Here is an 11,674-nt window from a genome sequence, read left to right on the forward strand (position 1 = left end):
AGGATCAGGTGTTTATTTAGTAGAATAAGGTGTGTTTGTGTTGGAATTCAACAGATACAGGAAGGGAATGGCTGTCTTACATGCAGACATGCTGATTTCACAGGAAATTGCAGTGGTTTCTTTTTTTTTTTTTTTTTTTCTCCAAGGCTGTATGTCCAGCTTTGGGACACATTCAACTGATAAATTGTTTTAATGTTTTTGTGACTGGTATGAGGGCCGAAGAAGAGGCTCTAACTCCAGTCACGTTACATGACATTGAGATCTTCTGTAGCATATTCAGTAGTCTTTAACAGTTACATTTTGTTTGTACATAACTTATGTGTCATTTAAAACATACAAGGAAAAAATGTAGTCCTTGTTTACCGGTATTTGTAGTTTTAAAATGAGGAGCATTTAGTGAATTAATTCGAGAAAAGATGGTGCTCACATTTTGGAGACAAATTTAGCGACAAAAAAGTGACATGAATGCGGTACAGAGTTAACTAAACACGCTCAATTATGTTCTTCAACTTAGGAGAGGTTAGAGACAGCTAGCTTAAAAAAAGGCGGTATTTACATGCTATCTGCAAAGCATCAATATTTGTTTTACATGTAAATCAATTAAAACTTAAACAGCAAAACAAAGAAAAAAATTGGCAAAACTGTCGTTACTTACAGTATTAAATGTCTAAGATGTCAGATTGAGATGTGTGATTTTCGGCGTAGCAGGTTGTGGGAATCACTTTAACTTTCCACATGGGCAGACAGATGTATTCATTTAATTATTGCCATGGAACACCTGCATTTCCTCCGCCCACCGTTTATTTAAAGACAACAGGATAGACGTCAATGTGACATATCACTCCGCGGAGAAATATAGTTCATGATTTTAAAAAGAAAAAAAACATCGATTTTTTTTTTCTTCGCCCCCTAGTGGTTTTCTGCATACTAACACTTTAGTAATCATTGGACTAAAATCATTTACCAAAGTCAGCAAATTTTAAGCATTATATTGATGGATAATGACAGATGTTTCTTTGTTGATTTGAATGTACAGCACCGTATTCAGAAATATATTAGTTATGAATAAAAACGAAGACGTATTTTGCCTGTTATCTTAAACGAAACTTTATTTCACTGAATGGTCTTTGACACTTTCCTATTTCTTACATGTATAGTGAAACTAGAATGGTTTTAAGATACATAAACACAAAGCTAGAATTACACCAACCATTGTTTTATCTCCATTTCGTCATTGCTTTTTAGAGCTATTCTAAATTTTCACAACCACTTTTGTGCACTGGGTAATAGACTGTTACAGAAGCAAATTTTAGCCATAAGACTTGTCAGTAAAAACAAAGCAAGTAGATACCTGATATACAGACAGGCTTCGTTCCACATTCACTAACTGCATTTTCATCAAGCATAATAATAAACTGACATGAAGATTTTTTTTTTTTCAACATAAGATTATTTCAATTCATTGGAGCATTGTCAGAGTAAACAGACTGTCAGCTATAATGTGGAATGGTGTTTTCAACTACAATATGTGGAATGTAGTGGTGATAAATGGTATTGTGACACTGAGCTTCTTTCCAAAGTGATGGTATAGGCTTCTCCAAATTGCACCTTCAAGATTAACCCTGATTTTTAAAATGATCATTCACACTAGCCAACAGCAGAGTGATGTGCATCGTTTTAAACTGCAGACAAGATTCACCAAATTTTCTGTTTGTCTGGCCTAACTCGTTCTTTTGACATTTCTAAAAACAGATGCTGCCACTTGAATGGAAATAAAAGAGGCTGCAAGAGAAAGCCAGGCACAAAAACGTTGGAGAAAACAACCGCTTTTAAGAGGAATATTTTGCAAGCAGGGTTGATACAGTGTGGTAAGACATTTTCAATTAACATCAATAAAAGGTTACTTTAGTTTTACATACAGATGATAGTCAAACTTGCAAAATACATGGAACCACATTTACGCACATACAATTTCAATTGTACTGAGTTCAAGCAGCACCTGAACAGTGAGTAAAACTACAAAGACAATCCATACTTAGTTCAAATAAAAACAAAAAAAAAGGGGCACTGCCTTTCCAAAGCCTAATAATGTGGAATGTCTTATGTCTGAACAAATCTAACATGACACTTTAAGGGGTCCCTTAAAACTTTATAACTGTGAAATTTGTGAACATGATCAAGGAGGATTACACCAAGATGTCAGTGTCACAATACAGCCTGCCTCCTTTCTGTATGAGCCCACAGCAGAATTGCAGTTACTTGAATACAAGATTGTACTGTGTCTGGAAATTCGAACAGTTTTGTGAAGCAAATGGAACACCTACTATCACAGTGTTTGGTGAAAATCAATTGCCAGTTTAATTACCATACAATAAAACCTGTAAATAGCATGAGGAATCACAAATAAGAAAAGTAACAAAAAAAGGGATTAAAAATGCACAACAAACTAGCGGGGACAAGGGAATTTGGAAGGACGATTAAAATTCACAACACCCCCCCACCCCCACCCCCCAGATCGTACGCACACAATCTCGAACATCCACTCGCGCTCAACAAACAAACGAGACATACACACAAAGCCAACACAAAAAAAAGAAAGAAAAAAAAAAAAAAAGAAAAAAAAAAAAACAGCAACATGGACTCACTACTCAATACAACATGTTTCCACAAAGTGACTGAATCTGCTAACAACTGAAAATACCCTGTCACCTCACAATGAACTGATAGGGGTAAACTAGTTGATCAGGAGCAATTCAGGCTGCTTGTCATACAGAAGTGGGAGGGGCTGATGGAGTGGAGGGGGATGTATATAAGCTGTCTGTGTTTAAGATAAGAGTGTAGGTGGATTAACAGTGCAATTCCATTAGTTTTCCCCGTCTCCGGTCTCTCCCTCATCTCCCTGGTTTTCTGATGTCCACAGCTGGAACAGAGAAAAGAAAAAGGTTATCAATTGTTCTGAATAATACATCAGAATCAATTGGAGGCAAAGTGGTGCAAGGTCTGTAACTCACAGTCAGGTTGTCCCTTAGTAGTTGCATGATCAGGGTGCTGTCTTTGTAAGAATCCTCGTTCAAGGTGTCGAGTTCAGCAATGGCTTCATCAAATGCCTGAAATACAAAAAATGTACTTGTTAGATTTCAGTTCTGAATAAACTAGAGGGAGTGAAAATAAAAAGCTGAAAATAATATATCCACAACGTAGAGAGAAAAAAAGTTATATTTAATGCGAAGGAACCAACATTTATTTTATGGCTCAGGTACCAATAGCTTTGAAAACAATCAATCTAACACAAATAATCAGTTCTAAGAAATTAAAAAATGGGCAGAGTAGGATTCGGTTCATACCGTCTTAGCCAGGCTGCAGGCCCTGTCTGGGTTGTTGAGGATTTCATAGTAGAAGACTGAGAAGTTGAGGGCCAAGCCAAGCCTGATGGGGTGTGTTGGCTGCATCTCTCCCTTGCTAATGTCAAAAGCTTGCTGGTATGCCTCCTGGGAATGCTCCACCGTAGCTTTAACAGGAGAAAGATAAACCACATTATAAATCTATTTTTTGTATTTAAATATTTTTTCTGACCACAAGGGGCAGCAGACCAAGCTTGTAAAATGACATTATTCATTTACTGCTGATATGGAAAATTTACCTTTTTCATCACATCCCATTTACAATAAAATATGTCTATATGTTAACAGAGCAGAAAGAGTCACACCTTTTATAAGTCTGTTATTCAATCTCCTAGTTGTTCTCAAGCAATGAGAAAAGATATCTGATTCTTTTACAGTTTTAATATTCCATTACTCTGTGGCTGCTCTCCAACTTGGTGCTGTGCAAGTATCAGTGTTCACCCAAAACTTAAGCCTCAACAATAAATGAATAAAAAAAAAAAGTGAAAATAAAATAAATAAATAGATACATAAAAATAAAAAAAAACAGAGGGCGTTAAAACTCTCTAAAGAGCGTACTAAACTGCGTAGCAGGGTGATGTGGTTAGATCACTTAGGGCCAACTTTATCACTGTAGCTTGAGCCACTTGTACAAAATATTCTTTAGAGCAGTGTTAAACATCTTGTGAGATTATTTGTCTTCCCCACACAACCAGATAACATTTTTTACTCGGTACATTGTTTCCCACCACTTACACTTCTTAGTATCTCCAGATGCAACCTCAGACAGGTATCTATAATAGTCTCCTTTCATTTTCAGGTAGAACACCTTGCTTTCAGCAGCAGATGCGTTTTTAATGAGAAAGTTGTCCAGTAGGCCCTAAAAAAAAGAAAAGTTAAGCTTCTCAATTTATGATCATCACAACAAATGTGCAATGTAATCACATATGTATGTGAGTGTGAATTTGAAAACAAAATATATTGAAAACGCTTACAAGCACATCATTGCAGATTTCCTGCAGCTCATTTTCAATCTTCTCCCGGTATTCACGTGCCATCTGCTGTTTTTTGTCATTGCCTTCGGTCTTCTGCTCGATGCTGGAGATGACGCGCCAGGATGAGCGGCGTGCTCCTACCACATTCTTGTAGGCAACGGAGAGAAGGTTGCGCTCCTCATTGGAAAGCTCCGCACCTTGCTCTGTCACCGACTTCATGGCTGCGGCCATGTCATCGTAGCGCTCAGCCTGCTCGGCAAGCTTGGCCTTCTGTACCAGGTCGTTCTTATCCATTTTCTAGACTGAAAAAGAAAACGTATAATTAAAATAACGTATTAGAAGTTGATCGTAAAGTCAATCAAATGGCAAAAACACGGCAACACCTTAGTCCTGACATAGATAATACAGCCGTGTTTGCTGCATGCGGCTGTGTGTACTGAACTGATTTGATTTCGTTTTGGTAAACCACGTCTTTGGAGTGAATCGCTATATTCAATAGAAGCCGACGATATCCACTGGAAACTGGGCCCCTGGGCAAGTGGGTCAACCATACACATCATTCGCTAACGTTAGCTGCTAGCCATCTCAAAACGTATTCAATCCTGCCTCGCCGTTATCATTCATAGCCAAATTATGTCTTTAGAAATCGGGGCCTAGATCACCAATGCTCTTAATAACGTCACAATGTTATTCTAAAGAGACAATTTTGAGTATCTTCTACGGGCTCCATTAGCGTTATTACAACCGACACTTGCTACACCAACCGAAGCCTTCCCGGGTTAAGCTAGCTAGGGTTTAATGCCCACCCTTTAATAATGCTAGCTACGCTAAGTGGGAATAATACAAATCGCAAAAGCGGTGCTGTCAAAAAACACTTATTTGATCAATTCTGAATTACATTCCGCTGTAAGGAGCAAAATTAACCGTATTATATAATGTTACTACAGCTAATCTGTCGTATTCACGATAACGCAAGGCGACGAGTGGCTAAGTGATAGCTAGCTACTGTCGTCTAATATACCGCTATATAACGGTAAAGCTCGGGCACCAAAAGAAAGGGCCGACTTTGATTTACAAAATACGCTTAGGGTGTTACTAAATTAACACTTCTGTTCATATACATACAGATATGTGCGATAGTAAGCAATATCTACCACCACAAGGCTTCGCTTTTCCGTTTTGTTCGGTTTTTATCTGCTGTAGCAAGGCCCGCCCTGGCTGGTGCGCCCGTCAGAACAAAGTGTCATGGAATCCGAGCGTCGGTTAGCTCGATGGCTAACAGCTAAAGCTAGTCTAGCCTTTCAGTAGCCTACATAGCGGGTGCCTGCTCGGTTACCGTTATGGCATCTCAACAGAATTCAACCAGAGACGATGAAACAGCCCCCCAAACACTGCGCGACAATCAAATATACCGCTAATATTACGACATACATGTAATTGCGGGGTTATAACACTTACAATATTGGCGATTTTAATCCTGCTTTTTTGTCTCTCTGGACGATTCAGCCTCCGTCTCGCTCAGCGTATCGTTCAGGGCAGTACCACTTCCGCTTCACTAGCGCTTCTATTTCCCCTTTTCTCACCACACATCTGCCTTACGTAATGCAACTACTGCTCATATGTTAAATTTGATCTTTATTTCACCAAGACGCAAAGGAGTTTTCAACGAGCTCCTTAAATGCACGTACCTCAGTAATTCCGTAACTTAAAGAGGCGGTCGTTTATTCGGATTATATCGGTTATGTGATTATTTTTTCTGAACAGGACCACTGTTAACAAATCAATACAGATGCAATTACATGGGCCGACTGTGCCGTTCTGTTTTCACACAAAATGTTATCTATTTTACTACTCAGCTGTTGTCACAGCCTGGGTATATTAGTAGTGGACGATTAAAATGTGGTTAGTAGATTACACAGGTTTGAGACGTTGCTTTATGTTAGAGATCATAATATGTGGGTGGTAAATATTAACATTTACGCAGTAATGTTGGAAAATCATGCTCGGAAATTAGCCTCAATTAGCCTACTTAATGCTAAAGTTAAAGCAGATCCAGATTCTGTTAGGGCTGAACTGGTTAAGTCAAACTAATGGTAATTCTGCAAACAGGGCTTAAAATCAAATATAGGCTACATTGGGGTTGCTTTTTCATTTTTTACAACAGAATAAAAGGCAGGGCCATTAACAGATCTTCTCCTGAATCCATGGTACCATTAAGCCAAGGGTAGTGGTTGCCTTCCTTATATTCCCTTGACTGGTATTTATTTGCTCTGTATATCCAGGCCCCAGTTTTAAAGAAAAAAAAAAGTTTTACATATGTACAAATAGTATGTTAAATACAGTGTTGTATAGTAACGAAGTAATAATACTTCACTACTGCACTCAAGTATGTTTTGGAAGAATTTATACTGTACTGAGTATTTTTTTATTCTGTTGATTTTCAGTTTTACTTCATTACATTTCCTAACATAACTGCATACTTTTATTCCAACATATTTTTAATGCACAGTATCGTTACTCGTTACAAAACTAATTAAAGGAAATTAGGTGTTTTCACTGCTGAGATTACTGATGACTGCAACAAAGTCAGGAAGCTCATCTGTCATTGGGCCTAATCGCCTAATGCGCATGTGCAGACGACGATCCACACTCAACCTGTCGGAAATCTGCAGATGTGAAGGAGAGTTGAATGAAGCTATGACATAAAACAGGTTAGTATTATGTCAGTGGTTTAGACTTTGGATTCCTTGTTTACGAAGTGTAAGGTCGGCTCCATGCTTGGAGGTGCCACAAAAGCTTCATAGTTTTTCAAATTCTGACATTTCTTATACCAGCAGTATTCTACTCCTGTTTAGGTTTTTGAAACCTTGTTTTTCAAGTGCGTGATGTAGACATTATTTTCAATATTTTGACTGCTTGTCTTTTACTTTACCATGTTTTAAAATCCTGGATAAACTTTATAAAATTCAAAATTCTGACTGCCTTTGTTGTTATTAACATTTACTTGTACTTTTGCTTTCATTACTTGAGTACATTTAATTGTAGATTACTTGATATACTTAAGTACAGTAAATACTGGATATTTAAAGACTTTAATTTGAGTAGCATTTCGGTTGGTGCCTTGAACTTCTACCAAAGTAATTTTTTGGTAAGGTACCTGTACTTCTACTCAAGTGTGACGTTCCAGTACTGTATATAACAATGATTAAATGTAAACATTTAAGAATCATATCATCAGATTAAAAAATATATATACAGTTGGAATTTTACCTGCATAATAGTCCACCTTAAAATATCACCATTATTTAGCAGGTATAGAAAATGTGTGTATCATGTCTAAGAGGTGATCAGGATGACTCATCTTGATATGGGAAAGATAGTTTCCAATAAAGAATGGATGGTATGAAGCGAGTTTTCTTTTAAGAAGCACACAATAAAACAGGCTTTCTGCCCAGTGTTTGTTTTTGGCAAATGAGAAAATATTCCCATCTAAATAATCAGATGGCAAGATACTCCCCGTAAGATTCTTCCTTCAGAAAAAGTACAATTTCACAATACTCAGTAAGCACAGATGATGGTTGAAGGTACTAATGCTTTATCTGTAGGTTTTATCACTTTCTCCCCTGCGGTATTCTTAAAAGTGACAGATTTTAATGAGCAATCACAGTCTTTTTTTCATCTTTTTTGTGTTAATTACACTCAACATACGTCACTATGTTCTGAGAAAAAAATGCTCAGTAAGCAATCCTAGGAGTCACTGTCCTAGGAGTCACTGTAACCAGAGTGACACAAACACAGCATGTATTGAGTTAAAGTTCTGCTTCCTTTCTAACTCTGCAGCATACTGGCAGCAGAATAAAAACTGGATGGAAAATTTTTCTGCTCACATTTACCTCGGATTCCAACTTAACAGACAGCACTCGCTCCTCTCACTGCCAGCAAAGACACCATGATACAATTAAGGGCGTTAATTCTCACATCTCTCATGCTCCCTTGGATTCTGTCTTCTGCAGCAAAGTATGAATACATGGAAGCAAGGAAAGCTGAGGTAAGATCATCTTTTGGGGTTTCTCCGCTTTTTTAATGACTGGAGTGGACAAAATACAAGGGATTTTGAGTGAGGAAGAAAACTACACCTATTATGAAGATTTCTTTTTACAGATAGACAGTCTAAACATTCCTGACTATGGCATGCTTCAAGACTCAGAGTCAGAAGTAGCAACAAATGTGGAAGGTAAGGATTGTTTGAACAGATAAAGTTTTTAACTACTCTTTCAAAGCTGATTATGCAACACAGCTAAGGCATTCTTCCACATTTTTGTGAATGCAGCTAAAGCCCATATTATGTAATAATGGGGCAGATCAAGTGTCCTTATCCAAACTCTGTAAAGCACATTTAAAGTTGCACATTAACAATGCTTACACCAATTAGGGGACTTTAGCCTGAGACGAAAAATTTCCTGTGAAAACTATATGTTAAAAAAGCAGTGATCTTTTCAGATATGCCAACATGTCTACTGTGCGTTTGCCTGAGTGGATCTGTGTACTGTGAGGAGGTGTCCCCTGAAATGTCAATCGTCCCCGCACTACCAAGGGAAACAGCATATTTTTATGCGCGTTTCAACAAAATCACGAAAATAAGCAATAAAGACTTTGCAGACATGGGTAAGTGAATACTCATCTTAATATTCTCTTTGGTCAGTATCACCTTCAGTCTCTCAATCCCTTTGTTGTTGTTGTTTTTTTCAGCCACATTAAGAAGAATAGACCTAAGTGGGAATCAAATTACTGACATAGAAGATGCTGCTTTTTCAAAACTGACCAATCTTGAGGAGCTCAATCTTGCAGAAAACAGACTGACTAGACTTCCCATACTGCCCAACAAGCTTATAACATTTAACGGCAATTTTAACAGGCTTACAACCCAAGGTGTAAAGGCTACTGCTTTCAAAGTAAGTTAAAAAGTGAGTCAACTTTTTTAACAGTCAGTATACCAAGTAAAGTTATCGCTGTTGGATGTTTGATACCTTTGACAAACAACTCAAGATACTGGTTGTCTGTGGTTGCAGAAACTCACAAAACTGGCATATCTTTACCTTGGAAACAATGAACTGACAGCAGTGCCCCAACTTCCAGAGTCTCTTCAGGTTGTGCACCTGAATGTAAGTTCATGTGTAGCTGCCCACAACCACAACAGTTGCCAAGGTGATGTAAAGTAATCAGATCGGCTCTGTGGAATAATTAGACCTCTCATGTTCTTGCAGAACAACAGGATCAGAACAATAACAGATCAGACAATCTGCAAAGGAAACACGAGTTTTTACATCCGGCCCAACATGGATCAGGTGAGACTGGACGGGAACCCCATCGTACTGTCAAACTATCCCGACAGCTTCATCTGCCTGCGTGCTCTCCCTATCGGATCGTACAAGTAAAAATACCAAAAGATGCAAATTACAAAATAGGCTTAAGTTCAATTTTTATATACTCAAAAAAATCAATTGAATAGCTAAAGGCCATGAAAGTTTTGACAGTGAATGTCATTGTTTTTACAGTTAGTTTGTAGGGATTTCAACACATTCTGAATTCTCTGTCCGTAATACAGTTGTTCAGTAATTATAAGCAGATGTTTTGTAAAGATTTACTCCAGGGGAAGTCAGTGCATGTTGTGTGTTTGTTTTGTTTCTTTTTCAAGTTCTATCAGTGTTATCTACTTGTATTAAACACATACCATATGTGAAAAATCACTCATATTATGTTTTTTGAATAGTTTTCTTAGGTTACAGTTTAGCTGAAAGTAGTAGCTGTTCTGTGATTCGTTTTAAACAACACATGGACACACTATCACATTGATATTCATGAACAAATGTGGAGATTATAAGTGTTCCCTTTCACAGCAGACATTACCAATAAAACTTGCATGTTTGAAGTTCTTTCTCCATCAGTCTTGTTTATAATGTATAATGACTGTTGGTTTTAACTGATGTCCATTCAACTCTCCCTCAAAAAGCAGGAGTGGAAGTCCAAAAATGTGTCTTCTGATGGGAGATGAAGTCCAGCCATTGCTCACTTGGCTTCAGGCTCACTGGGAATTATTAAACCATCTGCTAGCTTCCTCTGGTACTGTCGTTCTGATTGCTTTCTTCGGTAAACGTCATCTGAAAAGAAAAAGGCAGTGAAATGAGACACTTAATCCAGATATTGCTGCTGTGGTCAAATGGGATATATACATAGAGTACATACTAAAGAACAGTCTGGGCAATAATTCCCCACCACAGAGAACTGAGTTTTCCAGATTTGGATATTTTACATTTATAATAAATACTGTATTAAAGAATGGAACTACTACACTATAAATTGAAGCTTGTTTTCATACAACTGTATTGGGGCTTGTCTGGACTATGTCTGTATACTTAAAATGTTTTTTCCTCTAGTGCACACATTTTTTCCACATTTTCTTGTGGCAGTGGAGCAAATGGAAGAGGTGATTACTGGAAAGTTTGAGGAAATATTCAGAAGGTCACCCAGGGTGTTTTGTCCCAAATCTGTAAACAAGCATAGTCATTAGGAGCCTGTGTAACATAGAAATGTTCATGTACAAACCAAATGAAGGAGCTTTTAAGACATTAAGTAACGACTGTACCTGAACACAACACTTCTGTTATTGTAGGCAACACAGGTAAGTCTTACCATTTCCTGCCAAAGTTAATGTTTTACAGCTTGTTTTGGAGGTACAAACCCATATTACTGCCAGCCAAGCTAGCTAAACTAAACACCAGACGTTAACACACACACACGTAATACTGAAAACAAGCTAGTGTGTTATTGTACACTTACAAAAAGTCTCCTTTCCTATCCGCACGTTGATCATGATCCACTCCATAACTCCTCCGATGCAAAAAAATATAGGAAGGAATCTGTACGTCCCAAAATGGCGTTTGCCCGGAACGAGGCTGAGCAAGTACTTAATATTTAGACTCTTGTAAGACATCCTGAATAACGGACGTTTATAAAGTGCTTCGCCAAACACACTTCAATGCCCCGTCCTTCTCAGTGTTACACCATCACACCATGCAGTAAGGGTCTTTGCTGTTATGGCAGCCTGAGCGTGTAGGTTCGTTTCACTTCGAGGTATAAACCACACGGGCGGGGTTGTTCGAAATCTACGGAAGTTTGTACATAGCGCGATGTCGTAAAGTGAAACGAACGCATCTAGAAAGTCGTAACATCCGGGTGTTATATGTGAAGCTGTCATGCTTTGTGACAGAAGAAGCAGTGATAAGAGCAGGAATCAAGTAA

At 38.0% G+C, this 11,674-nt stretch overlaps 3 protein-coding genes across 7 annotated transcripts; 1 reads left to right on the top strand and 2 right to left on the bottom strand.

The window, feature by feature from the left end:
• Positions 1–1,089: 1,089 nt before the first annotated feature.
• On the bottom strand, positions 1,090–5,944 carry LOC115422088 (14-3-3 protein beta/alpha-1-like). 3 transcript variants are annotated; one of them, XM_030138155.1, is made up of 6 exons: positions 5,834–5,944; positions 4,376–4,677; positions 4,137–4,260; positions 3,345–3,508; positions 3,012–3,107; positions 1,090–2,920 (listed from the first exon to the last, which is right to left on the bottom strand). In XM_030138155.1, exons 2-6 carry the CDS (start codon positions 4,667–4,669, stop codon positions 2,864–2,866), a joined length of 735 nt encoding a protein of 244 aa, XP_029994015.1. In that variant the 5' UTR covers positions 4,670–4,677; positions 5,834–5,944; the 3' UTR covers positions 1,090–2,863. The 3 variants fall into 3 exon arrangements, with proteins under 3 accessions (XP_029994015.1, XP_029994016.1, XP_029994017.1); XM_030138156.1 differs by lacking the exon at positions 5,834–5,944 and adding an exon at positions 5,530–5,626; XM_030138157.1 differs by lacking the exon at positions 5,834–5,944 and adding an exon at positions 5,533–5,549.
• A 998-nt stretch (positions 5,945–6,942) lies between these two features.
• Positions 6,943–10,308, top strand: ognb (osteoglycin, paralog b). Of its 3 annotated transcripts, XM_030138152.1 has the most exons (7): positions 6,943–7,086; positions 8,216–8,423; positions 8,537–8,609; positions 8,876–9,040; positions 9,125–9,327; positions 9,445–9,537; positions 9,640–10,308. In XM_030138152.1, exons 2-7 carry the CDS (start codon positions 8,325–8,327, stop codon positions 9,808–9,810), a joined length of 804 nt encoding a protein of 267 aa, XP_029994012.1. In that variant the 5' UTR covers positions 6,943–7,086; positions 8,216–8,324; the 3' UTR covers positions 9,811–10,308. The 3 variants fall into 3 exon arrangements, with proteins under 3 accessions (XP_029994012.1, XP_029994011.1, XP_029994013.1); XM_030138151.1 differs by lacking the exon at positions 6,943–7,086 and having other exon boundaries at positions 8,137–8,423; XM_030138153.1 differs by lacking the exon at positions 6,943–7,086 and having other exon boundaries at positions 8,137–8,423; positions 8,541–8,609.
• Positions 10,124–11,491, bottom strand: uqcc5 (ubiquinol-cytochrome c reductase complex assembly factor 5). Its single transcript, XM_030138165.1, has 2 exons — positions 11,213–11,491; positions 10,124–10,533 (listed from the first exon to the last, which is right to left on the bottom strand). The coding sequence occupies exons 1-2, from the start codon at positions 11,364–11,366 to the stop codon at positions 10,442–10,444; spliced, it is 246 nt and encodes an 81-aa protein (XP_029994025.1). The 5' UTR covers positions 11,367–11,491; the 3' UTR covers positions 10,124–10,441.
• Between the last annotated feature and the right edge of the window lie 183 nt (positions 11,492–11,674).

This window comes from Sphaeramia orbicularis, chromosome 7 (assembly GCF_902148855.1).
Source record: "Sphaeramia orbicularis chromosome 7, fSphaOr1.1, whole genome shotgun sequence".
NCBI lineage: Eukaryota > Metazoa > Chordata > Actinopteri > Kurtiformes > Apogonidae > Sphaeramia > Sphaeramia orbicularis.